Source organism: Oncorhynchus keta, chromosome 35, assembly GCF_023373465.1.
Source record: "Oncorhynchus keta strain PuntledgeMale-10-30-2019 chromosome 35, Oket_V2, whole genome shotgun sequence".
Taxonomy (NCBI): Eukaryota; Metazoa; Chordata; class Actinopteri; order Salmoniformes; family Salmonidae; genus Oncorhynchus; species Oncorhynchus keta.
Window position 1 is genome coordinate 36,149,449 of NC_068455.1, and position 25,793 is coordinate 36,175,241.

The 25,793-nt window shown below is 44.5% G+C and overlaps 1 protein-coding gene across 1 annotated transcript in view; it reads right to left on the minus strand.

Moving 5' to 3' along the window:
- Positions 1-25,793, minus strand: part of LOC118368446 (disks large-associated protein 2-like) — a 166,183-nt gene that overhangs the window by 31,684 nt on the left and 108,706 nt on the right. Inside the window, exons 3-4 of the mRNA XM_035752557.2 lie at positions 16,806-17,959; positions 3,842-4,053 (exon numbers count right to left, since the gene is read on the minus strand). Coding sequence (XP_035608450.1) covers positions 3,842-4,053; positions 16,806-17,888 — 1,295 coding nt within the window. The 5' untranslated portion in view covers positions 17,889-17,959. The remainder of the gene's footprint in view (positions 1-3,841; positions 4,054-16,805; positions 17,960-25,793) is intronic.

Genomic DNA, 25,793 nt, shown 5'->3' on the forward strand with positions numbered 1-25,793 from the left:
AGCAGCAGGCTCCTGCACTAACTGCTGAGAGAGGCATTATCCAGAGAGACCCTCGGAGCATAATACGTGTAATGGATATCTGCTGCTCCATCCTCTAAATCACTCCCTTTTTAGTGTCTTTCTTAATGGAGTGTAAATGGTTAGTACCCAAATCCCAAAACCGTGTTGTTTTCATCGCTACTGGTTTTGGATCATAGGCTGATGAAGGGCATTAGCAAAGCCACTATCATCCTATAATATACTGCTGCATTGTGTAGTACTGCGTGAGTGCGTGTTCGATCGCACTGACGTGCTTTCACACGTCAGCGACGTATACACCCACAGAGGACTTTTAAACCGTTCGGTATTCATTTCAACTTATCAGACAAAATAATAATAATCCTTTGCCCCCCAAAAACACACAAAAAAAAGCAGTGTAAATGAAATGTAATTAACACCCCAGAATCCTGGGTAACTCATTTTAGTTGTGTCAGGCTGACAGTGGTGTGAGTGTTAAGGGATAGTGTTTGCTCCACTTTGCTGTGATGTCAGTATTTTCCAGGAAAAAGCCTTGCTGTACCCTAACGGTAATTTAGCAACCTGTGTTGAATGGTAATGAGTAGAGCTGCTGCAGTATGCAGGGTTTGGGGAGGAGAGAAACACCAGTCACACAGAGCGAGGTAGGCTACTATCATGACTGTCATAAGTGGATCAAGACCAACAGAGCTGATGCCGCAGTACAGCAGGGATACCACGAGCGCCGTAGAAATGAATAGAGATGCATAGAATCTCCATGACAAGAATTACAACGGGCACGTTTGCATTTACCTATGGCAATAGGTTTCGCACTGTATTAACAACACAACTTTGACATGTTACATCAATCTCTATACGGGCACTTTTGCTGTTAAATTTAAGGGTGTCAATCAAATGACCAAGAAGAAATATAGAATTTTTGGTATGCCAAAATATCACCGACAAAACATTCCTCCTTTCCAAAATGAAGACTGTGCTTGCACAAAGCAGCCTGTTATGCGAGTGCCAAGAAAATAATTCATCTAATGGAGACCTGTACATTGATAGTCCAGCACATGTCAGTCACGGTGTCGTATTGACTGACACAGGAGAATAGAATAGGCAGACAGAAATATGAGGTTCTGAAAGTGCTGGTCTGGGAGGAGGGTTTTATAATGGAACATTAATAAAAATGGACTCTTGAACTCTCCTGTTATTACTGTTTCCATATTCAACCATGAACAAAGAGAGACGAGTGGCCTTTGAGGAAGAATGAATGTGTGCTTGCACTGGCAGACAGTGGCGCGACATTAACAATTACATCAGGGAAAGATGGACTCGCCAAGTACAATTTAATGTATTTATGTCTGATATAATGCTAAAATTAAAAACGCAATAAAGAATAAACTATAGCTGTGGCTCAGAGAATAGTGACTTTCTCATACCTGCACTGACACAATGAAGAACACCTTTTATTCAAGACAAAACTCTAAAACCATTTAGACTGAAAGTCTATGGGAGATGGATTTTACATTAAGATCCACCTTTGAACTACCACAGGATTTCATAAAATGACTATGTTTTTATTGCAATATAACTCTGCCACTGCTCTGCGACCTAAATTGACAAGGATATGAATGATATATGAGAGTGCCCCAGGGGTGAAGGTGAGGAAGTGCGGTAACAAGGAAATGGGAGAAACACTGGGCAAACACAGCAGCCATTGACAAGGACAATTACCAAACCATACAAGGACAAGAAACAGCCCAAAAAATACTACCGTTTACAATAGAATTATATAGTAAATTGTAGTATACTGTAGATTATTCTACATAATGTAGTACTTACTATGGAATTTTGTAGTATACTGTAGAATATTAAAGTAAATACTGAAGTATTATCTACAAAAAAATATTACAGTAATGTCCGCTAAAACACTACAGTCCGGGGCCTCCCAAGTGGTGCAGCGGTCTAAGGCACTGCTTCACAGTGTTGCAGCATCACTACAGCCTTGGGTTTGATCCCAGGCTGTACCACAACTGGCCGTGCCTGGGAATCCCATAGGATGGCGCACAATTGGCGCAGCGTCGTCTGGGTTAGGGGAGGGTATGGCTGGGTGGGCTTTACTTGGCTCATCGCACTCTAGCGACTCCTTGTGGCAGGCCGTAAGCCTGCAAGCTGACCCCAGTCATCAATTGAGCAGTGTTTCATCCGACACATTGGTGCAGCTGGCTTCCGGGGTTAAACGAGCGGGTGTTAAGAAGCAGCGCGACCTTTGCCTCTCCCGAGCCCGTTGGGGAGTTGCAACAATGAGACAAGATTGTAATTGGAGATCACGAAAAGGGGGGCAAAAATCAAATATAAAACTACAGTCCGCAAAAACACTACACTTTTTTAAAACTATAGTAAATTATACAGTATTTCATTTCCATATACCCTGTCCATTCCCCTCCCCCATATACCAATTTGTGCCACCCATAAGTGAGAAACCTACATGCCAAGTATAGACCATATTGTGTTCTATGCAGGTTATAGAATATATTATTACCGGTTCAGACCCCAGTCCTACCAACAGGTTATGGAAAATTTGCTCGTATTTCTCCAGTAGGTTTCCTGAAGGAGATAGCCACCACTTTATGTCAAAGATAATAAAACAAAAAGACTATAGTAAATACTACAGTAATGTCTGCAAAAACACTATAATAAACACTACAGTATACTACAATCTGAAAAAACACTACAATACATACTGCAGTATAGTACAGTCTGCAAAAACACTACACTAAATACTACAGTATACAATCTGCACTATATTAATTACCATAGAAAATATTATAGTTTTCTTTTACTACAGTATTTATACTATAGTTAACAGTAAATACTACAGTAAAAAGTACTGTAAAGTCCGCAAAAACATTTTAGTGAATACCATAGATTTCCATAATGATACCATATTATACCATAGTATACTATAGTATGTTTTCATGTAGAAGTAGACACAGAGAAAATAACCTGTGTGCCCCTTTAAACACTATGTGTAACTAATTCAAGGCTCTAAAACTATTCTGAAACCAGATTTGTAATGGGGAGACATTTCTATGGAAATAACAACATTGGATCATTTTGGTTTTACTTTACCTCACTGACTTTAATGTAAAGAAAAAGAGAACTAGAATATGCGGTTTTATAATCCAACAACGACATTGCCTTCCAACAGAGTATGTAAAAAGGCAAACAACAGCATTCTTGCCCCCCTTATTGAATCATCTATCTAGGATATGTTTTTGCTTGAGCCATTGTTAGTGTGTTAGAATTTTGCTCGTCTCATCCAATGGACAAGTATTGTAATCTAATTTCATGTTAATCTGCTGCATTTGTTCTAATGTCATGCCATTATCATCCTAACCTCATTCCTGTGATTGTGTCTGCATCATGGCCTATCTAATCCATTCCAGCATTCATTCATTTTATACCCCCAGTGCACACACTTAACAAAGCTTTATAAACAATGACACTAAAAACGTTTTGCTATAGAAATTAAATCTGATTAATTTATTTGGTATTTCTACAAGTTCTAGAACATGCCCTTATTAACCACAGATCTGGGATCAAATCTTTGGCATTAGCTTCCCCCAATGTCTGACTGCCCCATATTGGGCTCAAACCAGTGATCGTCTGCTTCGCAACATACGTGACCGCCCTCCTTGACAACGTTCTAACAGGTTGAGGCACCCAAAAGGGACCGATTTGGATGGCTCCATCCGTGACATTTCAAGCTAGCTGAGGAGTGATCTTACGGCATGTTCTTAACTCAGTTCCACATGCTAGGATACTTTACATGGCCTACCTCTGGGAGTCTAGGAGTGGTCTCTGCATGACAGACTTGACCAGGGCGTCTGGCCGGACTGTCTTCACGGGGGAGGTCTTGGGGCTGGAGTCAGACTCTCCACTCTCCTCATCACCCATGGCTTTGACATAACTGCTGCTCCTCATCCTCCGACAGGGGATCTCATCGTCCTTACCTCCCCCTGGGTAACCACTCCACTCATCCTGAGGTACCTGGGGGGGAGGGGGGGATAGAGAGAGGGTTAGAGAGAATGGTTGGGTACCCTGTAACAGAAGTAGTAAGATTGTAGAAGATACTGTAATGTAATTATGTTATGAGTACTACAGATACACAGGTTTACCTCAAAGTTTATTTGCCCCCACTTGCAGTAACATGTACTTACCTACATGGTACAGTAATTACTGTAGGTAGGTACAGTTTATCTTTAAACTGTGGATATTGTTACATAGACCTGAAAACAGTTAGCCATTAGCTGTTTGGTTTTGGTATGTCAGGAGAGTTGTTGTTTCCTCAATGTGGCTATTGGCTCAGCCGTAGTGTAAAGCAGACTGTCCTCGATCATGTTTATTGGTAAAATGAAGGTAGTGAGAGTGGGATCATAGAGGATCAAGCTGTATAGGAGATTCCTCCACAGTCACATTTAACCACAGCTCAGGCAAAGATAGGTACAGTACATCACTTGTAATATTCTGTTATCATTCTCTCTCTATAACTAGTAAGACATTTGCAGCTGAGACAAGGCTCTTGCAAGGCATCATCCCCATTGGCAAGATGTTTTCTGACTCAGACTTGTTCCCTCGACTGCAATCTGTTCCCAGATTGAGACTCAAAGCGCCCACGTGCAGTGTGATCGTGCTGTGTTTACCCAAGGTTGCATTACACATCATAAGGCTCTTCAATATTGAATGTGAGAGCAGCATCAGAGATGTGGTGTCTCCTTGCCTTCAGAGTGTTACATGTTGCATGATAAACCACAGCAGAGCAGCGGCAACACTGTGACATTTCTGTCGGATGGTTTACTTACTGATGCAAGACGTCTATGAGCAGTAAATAAACCAAGCAAGAGAACTGTTCTAGTTCAATTGAATAAAGTAGAATTGGGATTAATTCAATATAATTACTTTAAAAATATACAGAGTAATTGAGGGTCTATTTGTTACGAAAATCCCTTCGGAAATTCCAAAGATCAAACTAAAATCCTAAGCCTAACACAAAGGTATCATATTCTGGTGTTCTGTTTGTATAATGGCACTTGTTGAAAAGTTGTGGAAACTATTTGAAGCTGCTGGACAAATGGCTAGGGCTTAATTCAATCGAACTGATGACATCATGCTGTTTACAAACTCATTTAAATATCACAGGCTCGTTAAATAAACAAGTTACCACTAAAGTCTCTCTCTCTCTTCCTCTCTCCGGGCTCTATTTTCGGCTGGCACAAAGGAGGTGCAAGTGTCATACGCACGTTAGTTAGCAATTTCGTCTGGCACTGACATTTTCCAGCCCTAACACCAGGTTCGGTAATTTACCTGTCGAACATCAGCTCGCTTGCACTGAGGTGGGAGGGGTGGCAATATTTGAGGTTTGTCCTTAAAAACAAGCGCAAAAGTAACTTTGTGCAGCACTAATGGGCCATTTTACAGTGCTAATGGGCCATTTTACAGTGCTGATGGGCCATTTTACAGTGCTGATGGGCCATTTTACAGCGCTAATGGGCCATTTTAAGACCCACAAAAAGCAGGTCTTAAAGGTGACACAGTTGATAAAGGCATGGATTTAGAGAGCGGAAGCGCAGCCTATCCAGCCATGAAGTACAGTGCCCATGGAAGGAGAGATGTGCCTTTTGTGCCGGTGAATCTCGTATTTAGAAATAAATATATGAATGGTTTCCCTCCATTTCATTTAACTTATTAGAAAGATGCACCGTCCATTGGCAAATTCGTCAGCAAATATGATCTGTAAGATCGATCCATGATGTTTATAAAACATTACATTTGCGAGCAGTATAACGGTGAGTGGACATTCCCTCTTTCTCTTTATATTTTTGGTATTGTGTTAGGTTTGTTACAATAGAGCCCTCTCTGTCACAGTTTTGCTTTACTTCAAAAGTACAGCAGAGTTCAATTACCGCAAATACAACAGCCGATGCTCCAGTACCATTTGTCGGACGGTAGCAGAGTGAACAGTCCATGGCCTGGGTGGCTGGAGTGTTTGGCCTGGGTGGATGTAGAGGTCCTGGTGGCAGGGAGCTTGGCCCCAGTGATGTACTGGGCTGTCCGAACCACCTTCTGTAAGGGTTTGAGATGTATTTGCCATACCAAGCATTGATGCAGCCTGTCAAGATGCTCTCGATGGTGCAGCTGTAGAACTTTTTGAGGATCTGAAGGCCCATACCAAATATTGTCAGCCTCCTGAGGGGGAAGAGGCACTGCCGTGCCCTCTTCACGACTGTGTGTGGACCATGTTAAGTTCTTGTGGACGCCAAGTCACTTGAAGCTCTCGAACCACTCCACAACAGTCCCGTCAATATGGGTGGGGGTGTGCTCTCTCTTCCCTCTTTCTCCTATAGTCCACGAGCAGCTCTTTGGTCTTACTGATGTTGAGGGAGAGGCTGTTGTCCTGACACCACACTGCTAAGTCTCAAAATTAACCTCTATTTAACTTGGCAAGTCAGTTAAGAACAAATTCTTATTTTACAATGATGGCCTACCCCGGCCAAACCCTAACCCGGATGACGCTGGGCCAATTGTGCGCCGCCCTATGGGACTCCCATAGCTGTGATACAGCCTGTAATCGAACTAGGGTCTGTAGTGACACCTCTAGTACTGAGATGCAGTGCCTTAGACCGCTGCACTCGGGAGCCCTCTAGACGGACTCATTGTTGTCTGTGATCAGGCCTGCCACCGTTGTGTTATCAGCAAACTTGATGATGGTGCTGGAGTCATGCGTGGTCACGCAGTCGTGGGTGAACAGGGAGTACAGGATGGGACTAAGCACACACCCCTGAGGAGTCCCAATATTGAAAGTCAGCGGGCTGGCCCGTCACGAAGTCCAGGATTCAGTTGCAGAGGGAGGGGTTCAGTCCCAGGGTCCCTAGCTTGGTGATGAGCTTACCAATGATCTGACAGTAGAGAGCTGGCTGTAGTCAATAGGGCTTGTGTGTTGAAAGTCATAAGGCCCGTGGGTCCACAACTCTCTATGGCAGAAATTCATAATATTATGATTCCAGAGTAAAGGGCTTGCAAAATGTGCCACGATGATGCCACACAAATAAGCAAAACTGGGTCACACACACATACCAAGGGAGAAATCATTTTATACCCTTCAGATGACACACACGCTTGCACGCACACACACACACAAACACACCAACACACACGTTTGTTTTACTATCCTTGTGTGGTCCAAACAATTTATTCCCCTTAACCTAACTCTAACCTTAACCCCTAACCCTAACTCCTATCCCTAATTATAACCCTAAACCTAAAATAGCCTTTTTCCTTGTGGGAACCGGCAAAATGTCCCCACTTGTCTAAATTGTTTGTGTTTTACTACGCTTGTGAGGACGTCTGGTCCAAAGCACTCACACACACACAGACACATACAAACATTGCACGCTCACCAGAGTCGATGGGTTAATTAAGTCTTCAAGGAGTTTGATATTTTTAGACGTCTAATTAAGGAAGGAGCGCCAGAGGACAGCCACACACTGTGGTGAGATTTGTTTAATTTGGGATTTGCTAATAAACTAGATACACGGGTGGATCCCCCCCTGTGTAGAGACAACGAACCAGACATCTCCGTGTCTCCCATCCTAATGAATACACACACATCACAGGGCTGTTTGCATGGAGGAAGAGAACATACAAATCTACACAGTCAAGGTCCAAATGGTTCATGCTGCTTGCAACAAGATAGAATATCCTAGAACGTGTACTTAGTTATCTCTGGGCAGAATGTAATGAATTTACTCAAGTGAGGAGACCCACTACAAACTATACATGACGGCAAAACACGAGAGGCAGAAAAAGGACACATCCTGAGATGTACAGTAGCTACAGTCCCTCTCCTCTCCCAGACTATGTTTGGGCATTCACCTGTATGTGGCCTCAGGCCTCAACCCTGATCCTGTCCTAATAGGATAAACTATACATTCTAGATTCTAGTCCAGTTCTCCAGATAATGTGTGAATAACCTGTGCATTTCCAGCCCTGCGCTCTCAGCCTTGCTCCTGCCCCATAGTCCTCCCTAGGGGGATGGGCTGTAGGCTGTAGGCCCTGCTGCTGCTCCTGCCCCATAGGCCTCCCCAGGGGGATGGGCTGTAGGCTGTAGGCTGTAGGCCCTGCTGCTGCTCCTGCCCCATAGGCCTCCCCAGGGGGATGGGCTGTAGGCTGTAGGCCCTGCTGCTGCTCCTGCCCCATAGGCCTCCCCAGGGGGATGGGCTGTAGGCTGTAGGCCCTGCTGCTGCTCCTGCCCCATAGGCCTCCCCAGGGGGATGGGCTGTAGGCTGTAGGCCCTGCTGCTGCTCCTGCCCCATAGGCCTCCCCAGGGGGATGGGCTGTAGGCTGTAGGCCCTGCTGCTGCTCTTGCAGTGCATTTCATTGATTAACTCTGCAGCTCTGTTCCACTCAGGTCATCTCCCGCTTGGAACAAGTCAGCGCCATTAAAACAGGACCCAGCCAGAGTAGAAAGGGGGATAGACCTGGCTTCCCTGGCGCGACGTCGCTAAACAACTCAATCAGTGATAATCCCTCCCCGCTCCATCATGTCTTCAGAGAGGATTGTGGGAAGAGAATGATTCAGTGTGTTTTAGCGAGGGGTGTTATTTTTTTAATTAATCTCTGCCCCCCCGTTCTGACTCTCTCTCTCACACTACCTCGCTCTACCTCTCTCTTTCTGTGTTTCTTGGTCTGGGTTATGTATAGCTGCATTATTCAGCTAATGTTCTTCTCTCCCATTATAAGGTTGTTGGACTCTGTTGTCAGGGCAATGAAGGCTGGGGACTCTCTATACCTCACTACCTTCGAAAAAAAACAATAATCACATTTACACAAGTATTCAGTTCCTTCTTACATTTAAGAATGATAGAGGCCATTGTGCTCTTGGGGACCTTCAATGCTGCCAAATTTTTGTTGGTACCCTTCCTGAGATCTTTGCCTCGACACAATCCTATCTTGGAGATCTACCAACAATTCCTTCAACCTGTCTTGGTTTTTGCTCCGACATGAACTGTGGGACTTTATATAGACAGGTGTGTGCCTTTCCAATCCATCAAGTTGTAGAAACATCACAAGGATGAACAATAGAAACAGGATGCACCTGAGCTCAATTTAGAGTCTCATAGCAAAGGGTCTGAATACTTATGTAAATAAGGTATTTCAGTTTTTGTATCTTTAATAATTTTGCAAAAAATTCTAAAAAACTGTTTTCGCTTTGTCATTAATGTGTGTAGATTGATGAGATAAAACATTTAAAAAAAATTTAGAACAAGATTGTAACGTAAAAAAATGTGGAAAAGGGGAAGGTGTCTGAATACTTTCTGAATGCACTTCATTATTTATTTATTTACCTATGCTCACCTTTGAGTGTAAGGCTTTTGAGCGAGGCTATAGCCCATCTCTGATGATGTGGGTTTATTGTGTCTGTCTGGTTCACTCTCACAGAGAGAGAGACTGTGGTTTCTGCAGTGCTGCAACTTTACTCTGCCTTTAATCACAGGCTTTCTCACTCTGAACCATCCACCTTTGGCAAGTTAACATGGCAGTTCATTGGTTTATTAAATCCTGCCGCATTGCCTTATCAGCGAAACTATCAAAGCCTAATCCTTGCTTTGTACTCTTCTGGAAGGAAAAGAGAGTTGTGTTAAATGGTGAAAGTGAATTAATCAAGGCTAAGACAAACCGTAAACAAAGATATTGTGTTGTGGCATTTTGGCCGAGCAGTGTGCCAAGAGCAGCAGTCGGTAGTAAATCTGTATCTTGGTCAGGTGAGCTGGTCACGTCCAGGGCTTAATTGCATTGTCATTGTCACCTTACTGCATCTAAATCAAACCTGCTGTTCCTCCCCAACAGGTACTAACGAGGGCCCCTGTGTGTGTGTGTGTGTGTGTGTGTGTGTGTGTGTGTGTGTGTGTGTGTGTGTGTGTGTGTGTGTGTGTGTGTGTGTGTGGGGGGGGTTCATGGCAGGGTAATTGGGACTAATTTGTGTAATCAGTCTGCCAGAGAGAGAGCGATGGTTGATGCCATATATGATTCCCATTTGGAATTTCAGGAAGAAGCCAACTGTACTCTTATCTCTGTCCTGTCCTATGCTCACTAACGAGCTGCAAAATCTGGATCCCTAAAATAAAATGAAATTGTTGTAACCCCCATTACTAGCCTGTTCAACCTCTCTTTTGTATCGTCTGAAATCCCCAAAGATTGGAAACCTGCCGCGGTCATCTCCCTCTTCAAAGGGGGAGACACTCTAGACTCAAACTGTTATAAACAAATATCCATCCAACCCTGCCTTTCGAAAAATTTCGAAAGCCAAGTTAACAAACAGATCACCGACCATTTCTAATCCCACCGTACCTTCTCCACTTTACAATCTGGTTTCCGAGCTGGTCATGGGTGCACCTCAGCCACGCTCAAGGTCCTAAATGATATAATAACCGCCATCGGAAAAAATAGAGTACTGTGCAGCCGTCTTCGTCGACCTGGCCAAGGCTTTAGACTCTGTCAATCGCCGCATTCTTATCGGCAGACTCAAGTTTGCGGACGACACTACAGTGATAGGCTTGATTACCAACAGCGACGAGACGGCCTACAGGGAGGAGGTGAGGGCCCTCGGAGTGTGGTGTCAGGAAAATAACCTCACACTCAACGTCAACAAAACTAAGGATATGATTGTGGACTTCAGGAAAAAGCAGAGGGAGCACCCCCCTATCCACATCGATGGGACAGTAGTGGAGAGGGTAGTAAGTTTTAAGTTCCTCGGCGTACACATCACAGACAAACTGAATTGGTCCACCCACACAGACAGCGTGGTGAAGAAGGCGCAGCAGCGCCTCTTCAACCTCAGGAGGCTGAAGAAATTCAGCTTGTCACCAAAAGCACTCACAAACTTCTACAGATGCACAATCGAGAGCCTCCTGTTGGGCTGTATCACCGCCTAGTACGGAACTGCTCTGCCCACAACCGTAAGGCTCTCCAGAGGGTAGTGAGGTCTGCACAATGCATCACCGGGGGCAAACTACCTGCCCTCCTGGACACCTACACCACCCGATGTCACAGGAAGGCCATAAAGATCATCAAGGACAACAACCACCCGAGCCACTGCCTGTTCACCCCGCTATCATCCAGAAGGCGAGGTCAGTACAGGTGCATCAAAGCAGGGACTGAGAGACTGAAAAACAGCTTCTATCTCAAGGCCATCAGACAGTTAAACAGCCACCACTAACATTGAGTGGCTGCTGCCAACACACTGACTCAACTCCAGCCACTTTAATAATGGGAATTGATGGAAAATGTATCACTAGCCACTTTAAACAATGCTACTTAATATAATGTTTACATACCCTACATTACTCATCTCATATGTATATGTATATACTGTACTCTATATCATCTACTGCATCTTTATGTAATACATGTATCACTAGCCACTTTAAACTATGCCACTTTGTTTACATAACCTACATTACTCATCTCATATCTATATACTGTACTCAATACCATCTACTGCATCTTGCCTATGCCGTTCTGTACCATCACTCATTCATATATCTTTATGTACATATTCTTTATCCCTTTACACTTGTGTGTTTAAGGTAGCAGTTTTGGAATTGTTAGGTTAGATTACTCGTTGGTTATTACTGCATTGTTGGAACTAGAAGCACAAGCATTTCGCTACACTCGCTTTAACATCTACTAACCATGTGTATGTAACAAATAAATTAGATTTTGATTTGACTGACTCGCCTGGTTCACCAACTACTTCTCAGATCGAGTTGAGTGTGTCAAATCGGAGGGTGTGTTGTCCGGACCTCTGGCAGTCTCTATGGGGGTACCACAGGGTTCAATTCTCAGGCAGACCCTTTTCTCTGTATATATCAATGATGTTGCTCTTGCTGTTGGTGATTCCCTGATCCACCTCTACGCAGATGACACCATTCTGCATACATCTGGCCCTTCTTTGGACACTATGCTAACAAACCTCCAAATGAGCTTCAATGCCATACAACACTCCTTCCTTAGCTTCCAACTGCTCTTAAACGCTAGTATAACCAAATGCATGCTCTTCAACTGATCGCTGCCTGCACCCGCCCGCCCATCTCGCATCACTACTCTGGACGGTTCTGACTTAGAATATGTGGACAACTACAAATACCTAGGTGTCTGGTTAGCCTATAAACTCTCCTCACATTAAGCATCTCCAATCCAAAATTCTAGAAAATCTAGAATTGGCTTCCTATTTCGCAACAAAGCCTCTTTCACTCATGCTGCCAAACATATCCTCGTAAAACTCTACTCAGCAAACTGGATGTAGTCTATCACAGTGCCATCCGTTTTGCACATATACAGTACTACCCACCACTGCGACCTGTTGTTGGCTGGCCCTCACTACATATTCGTCGCCAAATCCACCGGCTCCAGGTCATCTATAAGTCTTTGCTAGGTAAAGCCCCGCCTTATCTCAGCTCACTGGTCACCATAGCAACACCCACCTGTAGCACGCGCTCCAGCAGGTATATTTCACTGGTCATCCCCAAAGCCAACACTTCCTATGGTCGCCTTATTATTATTTTGATGACATTGCTGTGACAGACAAAAGTAAATGTATTGTTGTGTTAGAAGATGGTACAGGTGTGGTATGGAGATCAAAGGAAGTTCACTTGAAGTTCACCTGAACACCACAAAGAAGCATTCAAACAATGAAAGGAAAAATACAAAGTGAGACAGCCACCAGCTAGCTGCACGTAGACAATGCAAACGGCAACCTCTTCCCGAGGACAACAGACTTTAACAGTGTGCTTTAGACCTGGGTGAAAGTAGATACAATTTTTCCCCCCCAGTATGGCATTTTAGTGTGTTACTATTTCCTTTCTTAAATGTCCTTTCTTACTTTGTAACTCTGCATTGTTGGGAAAGGGTTCGTAAGTAAGCATTTCACAGTAAAGTCTACACCTGTTGTATTCACTGCATGTGACAAATAACATTTGAGTTGATGTTCCTATATGTGAAAATGTGTGAAATAAATGTGTGGGCCTAGCAGTAAAGCCATGTCATTTAACTGTAAAAATGTTTTACCTTTAAATGTGGCACGAACACAACCTGGCATGTTGTTTTCATTGATTGTCAAACAAATCACTTGATAAGCAGGTTACCTGCGCATGTTCATCCACTCTAAGATAATTCCAGCATCTAAAACAGTGCTCTTTGCACCTGTCATTTGATGAATGAAAAGGGGCATCTATTAAAATACCAAGAAGTGTAATGACATTCGTTGATTGTCATTAGGCAAACTTGTAGCCTGAATTGATTGTTGTATCCACTGGTGTCCGCGCATGTCTCGGTCCCGACTAGTGATCTCTACTTTCTCAAAATGTTTGTGTTCCCCTCAAACCACACTGCAGCATTTTGGTATACACCACATTTTGGTATACACCACCTTTTGGTATACACCACATTTTGGTATACGCCGCATTTTGGTATACATCACATTTTGGTATACACCACATTTTGGTATACACCGCATTTTGGTATACACCACATTTTGGTATACACCACATTTTGGTATACACCACATTTTGGTATACACCGCATTTTGGTATACACCGCATTTTGGTATACACCACATTTTGGTATACACCACATTTTGGTATACACCACATTTTGGTATACACCACATTCTGGTATACACCGCATTTTGGTATACACCGCATTTTGGTATACACCGCATTTTGGTATACACCGCATTTTGGTATACACCGCATTTTGGTATACACCGCATTTTGGTATACACCACATTTTGGTATACACCACATTTTGGTATACACCGCATTTTGGTATACACCGCATTTTGGTATACACCGCATTTTGGTATACACCGCATTTTGGTATACACCACATTTTGGTATACACCGCATTTTGGTATACACCGCATTTTGGTATACACCACATTTTGGTATACACCGCATTTTGGTATACACCACATTTTGGTATACACCGCATTTTGGTATACACCGCATTTTTGTATACACCGCATTTTGGTATACACCGCATTTTGGTATACACCGCATTTTGGTATACACCGCATTTTGGTATACACCACATTTTGGTATACACCGCATTTTGGTATACACCGCATTTTGGTATACACCGCATTTTGGTATACACCGCATTTTGGTATACACCGCATTTTGGTATACACCGCATTTTGGTATACACCACATTTTGGTATACACCGCATTTTGGTATACACCACATGTTGGTATACACAGCATTTTGGTATACACCACATTTTGGTATACACCGCATTTTGGTATACACCACATTTTGGTATACACCGCATTTTGGTATACACCTCATTTTGGTATACACCACATTTTGGTATACACCACATTTTGGAGTTCATACCATCTGCTCTAAAGTAATTTCTCAAGTGGCTGCCAGGCGGTATAATAGCAGTTTTCTTTCCATCTTTGTTTTAATTATAGAGAGAGGCTCAAGTTTTACCGGTACAACATACTGCCACTATCTCTTTTGCCAGTAGGCCTACACCGTACCGGACCGTACCGGCTTACTTCCCCCCTGGCTTTAAATGAGCATGCAACCTGCCTCATTCCAATGACTATTAAAAAAGAGACAAAGCTTTGGTTCAGTTATTCATTGAGTCTGGCAAGTCCACAAGACTAGCCTCCCACGCATAGGCCACATTCTGTTCCTAACACTGAAATAAAATAAAAACAAAATATAAATGTTACTTTCAAACCAAAACGGAATATAAACCAGTAAATCAAGTCTGCAAACTAACGGAAACTAAACCCGAATTTCTAATAAAAGTTTTTGAGAAATGATTTTTAAAATAATTTAAAACACAAAACTATAATACCCTTGCCAGCACATCAAACCATAAGGAGTGCCACAAACACCTCACCTCCCACAAAAGCAAACAACAACAACTATCTTTATAGGGAAAGGAAAACCGGATGCATAGTCAGTTGCACAACTGAATGCCTTCAACCGAAATGTGTCTTCCTCATTTAATCTATAGGATTGCACCCTAAAACCATAATAGGAAAACAAAGCAGAACAGCAACAGGATGTTGCCTAAAGTTATAGTAATGTTCTAACAACTCAATCTGCCTGACTCACTGCTCCTGTTGATAAGGAAAGGGAGAGAGATAGAGACAGACAGTGAGACAGACAGCCAGTCAGCCAGCAGCCAGAGACCAGAATAGTCTGTTTATTTCCCCCTGTCTCCCTGGTAGCTAGCTCACCTCTGAGAGAGGGCACCAATCCCCAGGGGAAATGCGTCACCCGTGGCCGATTGACAACCGAGACTCAAAATAGCCCTGCGGCAGACAACCAATAGAATGGGCCAGGCTATTTATAGAACGACCAACGTGTTTATGGTCGTTCAGACACCCCATTTAATGAACAGATGAAGAATACATTACCGTCTCCTATCATCATTGTCTCAGAGAGAGCTTAGTACACTTAGAGAGATAAGAGAGTAGAGGTTCTAAGGCCCCAACGTTGTTTGGAGTTCATCACCTTTAAAAGTGCTTTATGTACAGTTGCTTGGAATTAGTCACAGACCACATGCTCCTGTTTTTCTGTTTACGTCAGCTAATAGTCAGACACAATGCCGGACTCCCCATTAGAATGGTGGGTGGGTTGAGTAATGTACCTCTTGTCCATTTAAGACAGCATCTAACATTTTCACCACCTTCCACTTCATGGAGCGTCCCTGAGGAGTGTTTCGCTGAGTGTTGAGGAGTTCACGTGGTTTTAGCTCCAGGCAGTAGCCCACTCAATGTTCCCTGAGATTATCAGCAGATCATACCTCATGGGTTGCATGTTTACTGTAAAACATGTACTTTTCATTGTCTTAAGGGCTTTGATCATACACAAATACCATTGTTTGATATACATAGTTATTTCAGAGTGCAGTTGGTAAGGGACTTGCCATTCCCAAGCAAATGGCCTACCCTTTACTACAACAACCCCAACATAAAACCCCTGGACCATCAACTACAAACATGCTGATTCCCTTTGAACTGATCTTAATGCCGCTCACCACAATCCACCAGGGTTTCCCACCAAGCGGATCCTGGCCATGAACTAAGTGCTCTCACACACCGATACAGACCAACTGGAGCTTGGAGAAACAGCACGACAACAAGCTCAAATCGGCATTGATCCCGATTCTTTTCTTTGCACTCCCGACTTGTCACTGGTGTCATTAATTGATACAGTAATTGATTTGCTCCCACTGTGCCGTCCCTTTCACTGCTACTACTCTGCTGATCCCCTGACAGGTGATTCATATCCTGGACAGGGAAATACAAGTGATTAAATCTCAGAACTATCAGAAGTCCAGCTGAGACAAACAACATCATAGTAACTGTCTGGACTCACTGTCTATTGAATATAAGCCGCTGATAGGATGGAAGGCCATGTTAACGGCAGGCTTACTGAGATGAGTGCTAATCAACGAGCCTCATTGGTTGCAGTGTTTCTGAGTGTTAGCATGTAGCCTAGCTGGTCTTCGGTTCTACACTGACTGCTAATGACAATAAATCATCTCTTCAGTAGCTTCACTGAATCAGCCTACCAGCGGACCTATGTCTGTCCGTACTGTACATATCTGTCTGCTTCTCTGCCAATCCCATCCATCTCTCTGCCTATCTATAACATTACTGTGGTTCCAGCAACATGGCTCCAGCAACGGACATATTAGGATTATACGAGTGACTCACCTGTAGATAGTGGCAGGGCCTGAGGTTGGGCTTGAGGTCTGTGGGCGTCATGGGTTTCTCCAGGTTTAGGGAAGACTTCCTGTAGGCCTCCTTGGCCTGGCTGACAGTCAGCGTTGACCAGGAGCTCCTCTTCATGAACTTCCCTTCAGGAGCCATGGCCACGTTCTCACACGCGGAACACTTCACATCGTTGTTGCTCTTGGAGGTCTTGAGCGACAGGTCCCCGTAGTGGCTGTGGACAGAGTCGGGGTAGCAGTGGCTGATGTGGTCCACCTGTTGGCGAGACATGACACTGGGCGTCCGGTACGTACTGTCACTGTCCAGGTTATCGTCCGAGCTCCACCAGCCCGCCACCCCGGAGCGCTGCTTCCCGCTGCTGTCTGATGACTTACGCTCTTTGCTCTTGCTGCGCTTGCTGTGTTTGTGGTGTCCATGGTGGTTGGGATGGTGGTGGTGGGAGCCTTCCCGGTGCGAGTCCCCCTTGGTGCCGTTCATCTTGGACGAGCCCTCCAGGGAGTGGGACTTGGTGAAGAGCTTCTGGACAGAGTGGACCAGGTGTCGGATCCTCCCTGGGCTCTCGTTGCGCTGCTCCGTGGTGGTGGTGTGCGTCTTCTGGTACTGCAGTGTGTGGAAGCCGTCGCGATGTAACGGAAGTTGCTTCTCAAACTGGTCCAGCAGGTTGGCCGGGATTCTGTTCATCTTACCGCTGCCGCCGTGCGACGAGCCACACTCATCTCGATCCCGTGATCCGCCCCCACCACCTCCTCCACCACCACCACTGTCCCGTGACCCGCTGCCGTCGTGGTGGGAACTGTAATGCATCCTGGGAAAGGTGCTGCTGGAGATGGAGTGGTCTGTGTTGGCCATGGAGACGGAGACGGGCATCGCCATGCACTCAGAGTGGATGGAGCTATGGGGAGAGCAGCGACGGTGCTCCATGGGACAGCTCTCTGTGGGGCTGAGGAGGTAAGAGGGAGTGCGGGAGTCATGGTGGTCCAGGGAGTGTTCGCAGTCGGCCAGGCCGCAGGTGTGAGCCGAGGTGATCTGGAGCTGGCTGGGCCGCCCGCCCGATAGAGCCTTCATGTTCCTGGGTGGAGGAGGGGAGTTGCTTTCTTCATCGAAGTGCTGAGAGGGAGACCATGAATACTGCTGGTCTGTGTTTGTGTGTGTGTGTGTTTGTATGTGTGTGTGTTTGTGTGAGAGAGAGAGCGAGAGAGAGAGAGAGAGAGAGAGAGAGAGAGAGAGAGAGAGAGAGAGAAAGACACATTATCAAATAAGCCGCTTATCAAATGTCATTGTCACTACAGCAGCACATTGTCCTCAGTCACCCAGAACAACAAGGTGGAAAAAGAGAAAGTATGATCACAAAATGGCACAGTCCCACAGAGCTCAGGCCTCTTATTCCCAACTCCCTCCCTCCCCTGTCTGTCTGTTGGTGCCAGGCTGCGAGGCGAGGGAAGGTGAGGGGGACAGGTAGCAGCTAGCATTGCCATTTATCCAAGGCAAAGTGAAATAATAGCCTATCATTCTGGAGCGGCGATGTCATCCGTCAAAGCCCTGACGAGAGCGCTTTGAGGTGCATCTGTGCACGGCCCCCACCGCATCACTAGATTAAAACCACATTCTCTTTGATCTGTCACCAAAGGCGGACATCCCAGCCCACCTCGCCACCGCATTCAACTTAACCAGAGGAAAGCTTTGCTCTATTTAGACAACCCAACACCATTATTTCACTCTAATTGCACATGCCCTCCACTTGAATAAAACATAGACAAAAGGGTCACAAGACAAAGACCATAGAACATGAATGGAATAGCATCAGCGGACGCAGAATGACACAAAGTCTTATTTTCACCTTTCTGTAAAAAGGACTCTTCAGATGAACTGTTTATTGAATTTCTGTCCAAGAACGCAAGTTCAGTCCATTGAATCAACAACAATGAAATGTTACAAACCCTGACTGAGTGTTATTAGAAATGAACAATACTTTCCTAAACTCATCACACACAGAACATGACAATCAGGCCAAATATAACAATGAAACAAAGGGTTCCTAGCCATAAAGTATTGTGTGTTTGGTCATAAAGAGTTAGACCGGTCATATTTCATTTATTTGACAGTAAACACCATGTAAATATATTAAGAACAAAAGCAAGCCTCTTCCAGGCAGCAATCCTCCAGTCAACTACACAGCCCATAAACTCCTGCACTTCCACTCAAACTGTAACCCCATAAAGTAAAGGAGATACTATATTTCACGAGAAAACCATAGAAATTGAAAGTCAAACAAACAAAAATCAGAGGCGGGGATGGATGCTGATTTTTTTTTATTGGAAGCGACACATATGGAGGATTATATGAGAGAAGGGACCAAGCGGAAAGCATTTCGGGATCTATGGCCAACAAGGGCCGGAGTTAACCAATACAGTACACTCTTAGAAAAAAGGGTTGAAAAAGGGTTCTTTGGCTGTCCCAATAGGAGAACCCTTTTGGGTTCCATGTTGAACCCTCTGTGGAAAGGGTTCTACATGGAACCAAAAACGGTTCTACCTGGAACCAAAAATGCTTCTTTAAAGGGTTCTCCTATGGGGAAAGCCGAATAACCGTTTTAGGTTCTAGATGGAACCTTTTTCCCCCCCCTAAGAGTGTAGTCCATACTCTGTCATTTATATTATATCATTCTATCATACTTTAACAGGAATTTACGGTCTTTATTCTTAGTCTCTGCTATTGGCGCCTGGAGCAATACAAGGAGCTGTGGGACCAGCAGCCGTGCTGCTGTAAATATCCATCAGTATGAATGTAATGCATTTCTTATGTGGGACATGTTCCACTAGGTGGGCCTTGTCTACACAACCATGCTAAATATATCTAGTATAAGGAGAGCTAAAGGGAAACAGAAAGTGGATAAGTGAAACTCCGTAGTTGTGTAATTCAGAATCATGCCGTCAAACAAAACTGAGAGAGGAAAATGTTGAATGCCGCCAAAAAGAAAAACAACGTACTGCTACAGCAATGGCAACTCAGGTCTAACCTTCTCTCTGGGTTATGGCAGTTTGGTTCAACTCTGTGCGTTTCCTTCTACAGACAGAAGGGAAAGGGTATACCTAGTCAGTTGCACAACTGAATGCATTCAACCGAAGTCTTCCGCAGCATATAACCCAACGCCTCTGAATCAGAGGGAGCAGTTGTTGGTGCTGCCTTGCTCAAGAGCAGAATTAAAAAAAATCCTCCTTGCCAGCCCAGAGATTCAAATCAGCAATCTTTTGTTTACTGGCTCAGCGCTCTTAACCGCTACCTGCCGTCCAGAGGATGACAACACGGCTACTGCTGTGTGAAAGGATGCAGTGATGTCTGAAGTTGACTCTTCCACAAAGAATCTCTGAGAGACAAGTTGAATAAATGATCCTCCGCCAGAGTTTTGCCATTCCCCAGGATTATACTCCATACAGTGACAGACTCATCCTCTGTCTCTCTCTCTCTCTCTCCTCTGCCAGTATAGAGATTTCCTGTTTCACATAATGGGAAAGAAAAGGAATAGAGGATTTTGAAAGCAACTCCTACGACATCTCTCTATGAGCAAGCATCCTTCCAGCAAGTGCTCTCCAAACGGGCGAGTATCTATGACATCTGCTTCTGCATCGGTCTCAGAGGCTGAATGATGAATACTGCAGCAAAGATTGATGATTTAGAGAAAGTTGATGGAAAATATGAATCACTGATGCATTTTGTTAATGTTTTATGATAGTATTGGGGAAATGAATGCATTTTCGACCAAGTTCAATACATTTAGTTGATTTTCCACTAAATGTATTGAACTTGGTCGAAAATGAACAAAAAATATGAATTGCAACATGCAAGTGTTGGTCCCATGTTTCATGAGCTGAAATAAAATATCTCAGAAATTGTTCATATGCAATTGCTGTGCACAAACTACATCCCTGTTAATGGGCATTTCTCCTTTGCCAAGATAATCCATCCACCTGACAGGTGTGGGATATCAAGAAGCTGATTAAACAGCATGATCATTACACAGGTGAACCTTGTGCTGGGGACAATAAAAGGCACTCTAAAATGTGCATTTTTGTCACACAACATAATGCCACAGATCTCTCAAGTTTTGAGAGAGAGTGTATTTGGCATGCTGACTGCAGGAATGTCCACCAGAGATGTTGCCAGAGAATTTAATGTTAATTCCACTACCATAAGCTGCCTCCAACATCATTTTACGTCTCACAACCGCAGACCACATATGGCATCGTGTGGGTGAGTAGTTTGCTGATGTCAACATAAGCTACAGATGTAGCATAAGCTACAGACAATGAACACAATTGCATTTTATCGATGGCAAATTGAATGCACAGAGGTACCGTTACGAGATCCTTAGGCCCATTGTCATGCCATTCATCCACCACTATGGTTCAGCATGATAATGCACTGCCCCATGTCACAAGGATCTGTACACAATTCCTGGAAGCTGAAAATGTCCCTGTTCTTCCATGGGCTTGCTTACTCACCAGACATGTCACCCATTGAGCATTGTTTGGGATGCTCTGGGTCGACGTGTACGACAGCATGCTACAGTTCCTGCCAACATCCAGCAACTTCGCACAGCCATTGAAGAGGAGTGGGACAACATTCAAAAGGCCACACGCAACATCCTGATCAACTCTATGCGAATAAGATCTGTCGCGCTGCATGAGGCAAATGGTGGTCACATTAGATAGGCCAGAAAACCAGTCAGTATGTTTTGTGACCTCCCCAGGTCACTGCTGTAAATGAGAATGTATTCTCAGTCAACTCACCGGGTTAAATAAAATATAAATAAAACTGAAAAAAAATCTACTGATCATGTCTGGCTCCACACTTGGCACAGAGCCACCAGTCCAATATTTTCAACACTCCAAGAACCCCCACCCCCCAAGTGCTGGAACTCTGACATGCAGGAGGCTAGAGAGAGAGAGAGAGCGTGTCAGTCATATATTAAGGGCTCTTGCCCCGTACTCCTGCCCAGGCGCTGTGCAGAGAGTATGAATAAAGGTAGTTTTGCTCCTCTTATCACATTAGCATTTAAATAGCATTATATCTGCTCAGAGTAACTCTGACAGGCACACACCTCCGCTCGTTTAGCCTGGAACAGGACTTGAAGTTAAAAAGAGAATAATAAAGCAAGGAGAAGACTACAGAGCAAAAGGCCCACGACCTTCAGAATTGGCCGTATCTAATTTACTTCAGTGTTACGTAAGAATGGAGCAAATAAGGCCATACAGGGGGAGCTAAGCATCAGAGTAGTATATCATCACCAATAAATACAATAAACATTGGCTTACAAAGGAGGCTTCAGGTTGAGAGCAATTGACAGGAGCAACCGCTAGCTGAGAAAAGAGAATCCTCCATGCTCTCCCATCTAATCGAAGAAAATAAGCACCATTTCTTAGCTAAGCAAATCGATAGAGCAGCTTGATTATCCATCTCCCAAAGGTTAAACGCCCTCTCCCCAGAATGCTGGCCTTTCCTCACAAAATCAAAGGTGGGAAATTGTGTCCTTAACCCCCAGGGGGGTAAGCGATGGTCCAGGCTATTAGATTGGAGTGTGAACCAATGGAAAGCTGCAGGGCCAGGGCAGAGGGGCAGTTGTGGCCAGAGCCTGATTCTCTACACTCTCCCCTCCCCTCTCAGATGCTCAGTTCCCACTCTCTCAGACAGCCAGGATCCGACAGACCATCTCTGTCACTGACACGGCTCGACCACCCTCTCCAGCCCATCCCAACGCCCCATGCCAACAAACATTATGGGGCTTTTCACAGGCGCAAAGAGAGAGAGAAGTCTGGAAAGTACCAAGAGGAGAGAGAGGAGAGAGCTGAAGGCTTTGGGAGAATATGTGTGGGGTTTCACTTAACGTGCTGAGTCAGCGCGTCACAGATCATACGGACGCTATGTCTACTCTCTGAATGCAGTAAAGCCAGAGGGGATATATATCAAAATGGCCGTTCTCACACTGATCACTGGGATAATATAGGGCCACTGTCACATGGACCACTGCTGCAGAAATAACCGTGCTTTTTAAGAAACCCTTACCGAGGTTCTGCTATTTAATTAAGTTATCATTTACTGCTCTGATTTAAGATAACCCAATAGAGTGCTGCATATTAAAACATAGCAACTATGCATGACAAATTCAGACATTTCCCACTGGCAGACACTGGTTGAATCAACGTTATTTCCACGTCATGCAGTCATTCATACTTTAGTCAGGCTATTTCTGCACACTGAGTCAATGCTCATTGAGGAATCCAAAGAGGTCCTACAAGTCAAGTGTTCCAAATTCAGACAGCTCTCCCCTCCTGCATTGTGCAAGAGTGTCGGTGGTGCCGAGTCATGGGGAGAGGAGAGAGAGAGGGAGAGACTATAGCTTTGCTGGGTGGGTGTTGCATTGTGTTGGCTGGATGTGACGGCGCCTGAGGCGCATCCTGTTGCTCGTCTCATTGTGGTGTGTTGGTCCACAGAGCTGGCAACTCCGTGAGGACGTGAGTGAAGACAGATAGCCAACCACCTGCCTGCTGGGCCTGAACAGTGGGAGATGCAGCAATCAGAGCAGCACCCCCACCATCTCTTCCTCTGCATGAGGGTTAGCAGCACTGGGGCTAGAGCTAGATTAGACCAGATGTACACAGCTGCTACTGCTGCAGTGGGTTTGTCTAGTGGGAAGAGAGGAGCTGCATAACAGAACATCAATGAGTAGAGAGAGAGAGAGAGAGAGAGGGAGAGAGAGAGAGAGAGTGTGTGTGGGAAACAGGGTGTGTGAGAGAAAAAAAGCAGTGTGTGGGAGAGGGAGAGGGAGAGAGAGAGTGACGGAGAGAGGGTGGGAGAGAGAGAGAGAGAGAGAGTGTGTGGGAAACAGGGTGTGTGAGAGAAAAAAAGCGGTGTGTGGGAGAGGGAGAGGGAGAGGGAGAGGGAGAGTGACGGAGAGAGGGTGGGAGAGAGAGAGCGATGGCGAGAAAGAGGAGGGAGAAAGAGAAGATCAAAATGAATGAGAGACTGAGAGGCAAGAGCAATGACTATAGAACCCAATTGTAACCAAAGACAAAAGAAGATAACCTTTGTATAGCCAATGTGGCCCAGAATCCAGTAGAACTCCACAGTCAGGAGCCAAGGGCCCTCTTACCTTACTTTCCTATAAGAATTAGCCAGATAAGCAGGGCAGCACAATGCTTTAATACTTATCGGTGGCTCAGTGAATTAGCAGCGTAATGATTGGAGACAGTGTCTTATCTGTGCTGTGCTCAGCGTATGGAACTGTCCCTCTGTCTGTCAGTCAAACCTGGGAATAGAATGGAGGGGAACAAAATCTCTGAAGTGACAGAATCAGCATCCTCTTCAACTGCTCCTCGTACAGAATAGAGAATAGAGTCTCCATTTTGATATTATGACTAACGCCATAGAAACGGGTATATTTTAACGTAGCAAAACATAGGATAACATGAGGCAAGTTTCTGTCTCTGAGAGCCCACTTCAGGATCAGGAGGTCCAGCTGAACACTACAAGATGTGACAGACAATTCCATCACAGCAACACCCCTGTTCACCTCATCCTCCACACCTCTCACACACACCAAATTGAAAATCCAGCTCTGTGATTCTGTGATTCTCTCTCTCTCTCTCTCTCTCTCTCTCTCTCTCTCTCTCTCTCTCTCTCTCTCTCTCTCTCTCTCTCTCTCTCTCTCCCCCTCCCCCCCCCTCCCCCCAGCCCAGAACACAGAGGGGTGGGTGTAACGGTAATGACGTGAGAGACTGACGTGATAAAGGCAGTCAGGTTCAGATCCTTGTCTCCTTTTCAATGTGAACCAACACATTAGAGGCACAAAGTCAATCAGTGTGTTAAATAATTTGTTGTGATGTTAATCTGAGCTGCATCAGCTCTTGTGCTTATTATACCTGGTAGAATAGAGGCAATTGCCAGATATCTCATACAATTATGTTCTGTATCTAAGGCATGAGATGATAAAGAAAGCTCCCTTTGAAATTCAATTGAATTCATGTTTGCACACACGCCACACACACAGGGTTGGGTAGGTTACTTTCTAAACGCAATCTGTTACAGTTACTAGTTACCTGTCCAAAATGATATCAGGTTCATAAACACAGGAATGTAATCTGATTACTTTCAGTTGCTGGATTACTTTCCCCCTAATCACATTTTATTCATCACATGCTTCGTAACCAAACAGATGTAGACTAACAGTGAAATGCTTACTTACGGGCCTTTCCCAACAATGCAGAGAGAAAGAAAATAGAGAAATAATAGAAAAGTAAAACACGTAAAAATAGAAGTAGTAATAGATACACAATGAGTACATTAGGTACCAGTACATAGTCCATGTGCAGGAGTACATGGTCATTGAGGTAGATATGCACATAGATATATATGTTGGGCCAGTAACCGAAAGATCGCTGGTTTGAATCCCCTAAATCCCCCCAAAATTTGCCGTTCGTCCCATTAGCAAGGCAGTTAACCTCCTCTTAATCGAAGTGGACGTCGATTAAGGCATCCCCCCGCACCTCTCTGGTTCAGAGGGGTTGGGTTAAATGTGGAAGACACATTTCAGTTGAATGAATTCAGTTGTGCCACTGACTAAGTATCCCCTTTCCCTTCCATAGAACTAGGAATAAAGTGACAAATAGTAAATAGTAGCAGCAGCGTATGTGATGAGTCAAAAAAGTTAGTACAAAAAGGGTCACTGCAAAGATTATTTAGACAACTATTTAGCAGTTTTATGGATTGGAGTTTGAAGCTGTTCAGGGTCCTGTTGGTTCCAGACTTGCTGCATCGGTATCGCTTTCCGTGCGGTAGCAGAGAAAACAGTCTATGACTTGGGTGGCTGGAGTCATTGACAATTTTTAGGGCCTTGCTCTGACACCGCCTGGTATAGAGGACCTGGAAGGCAGGGAACTCGACCCCAATGATGTACTGGGCCCTACGCACTACCCT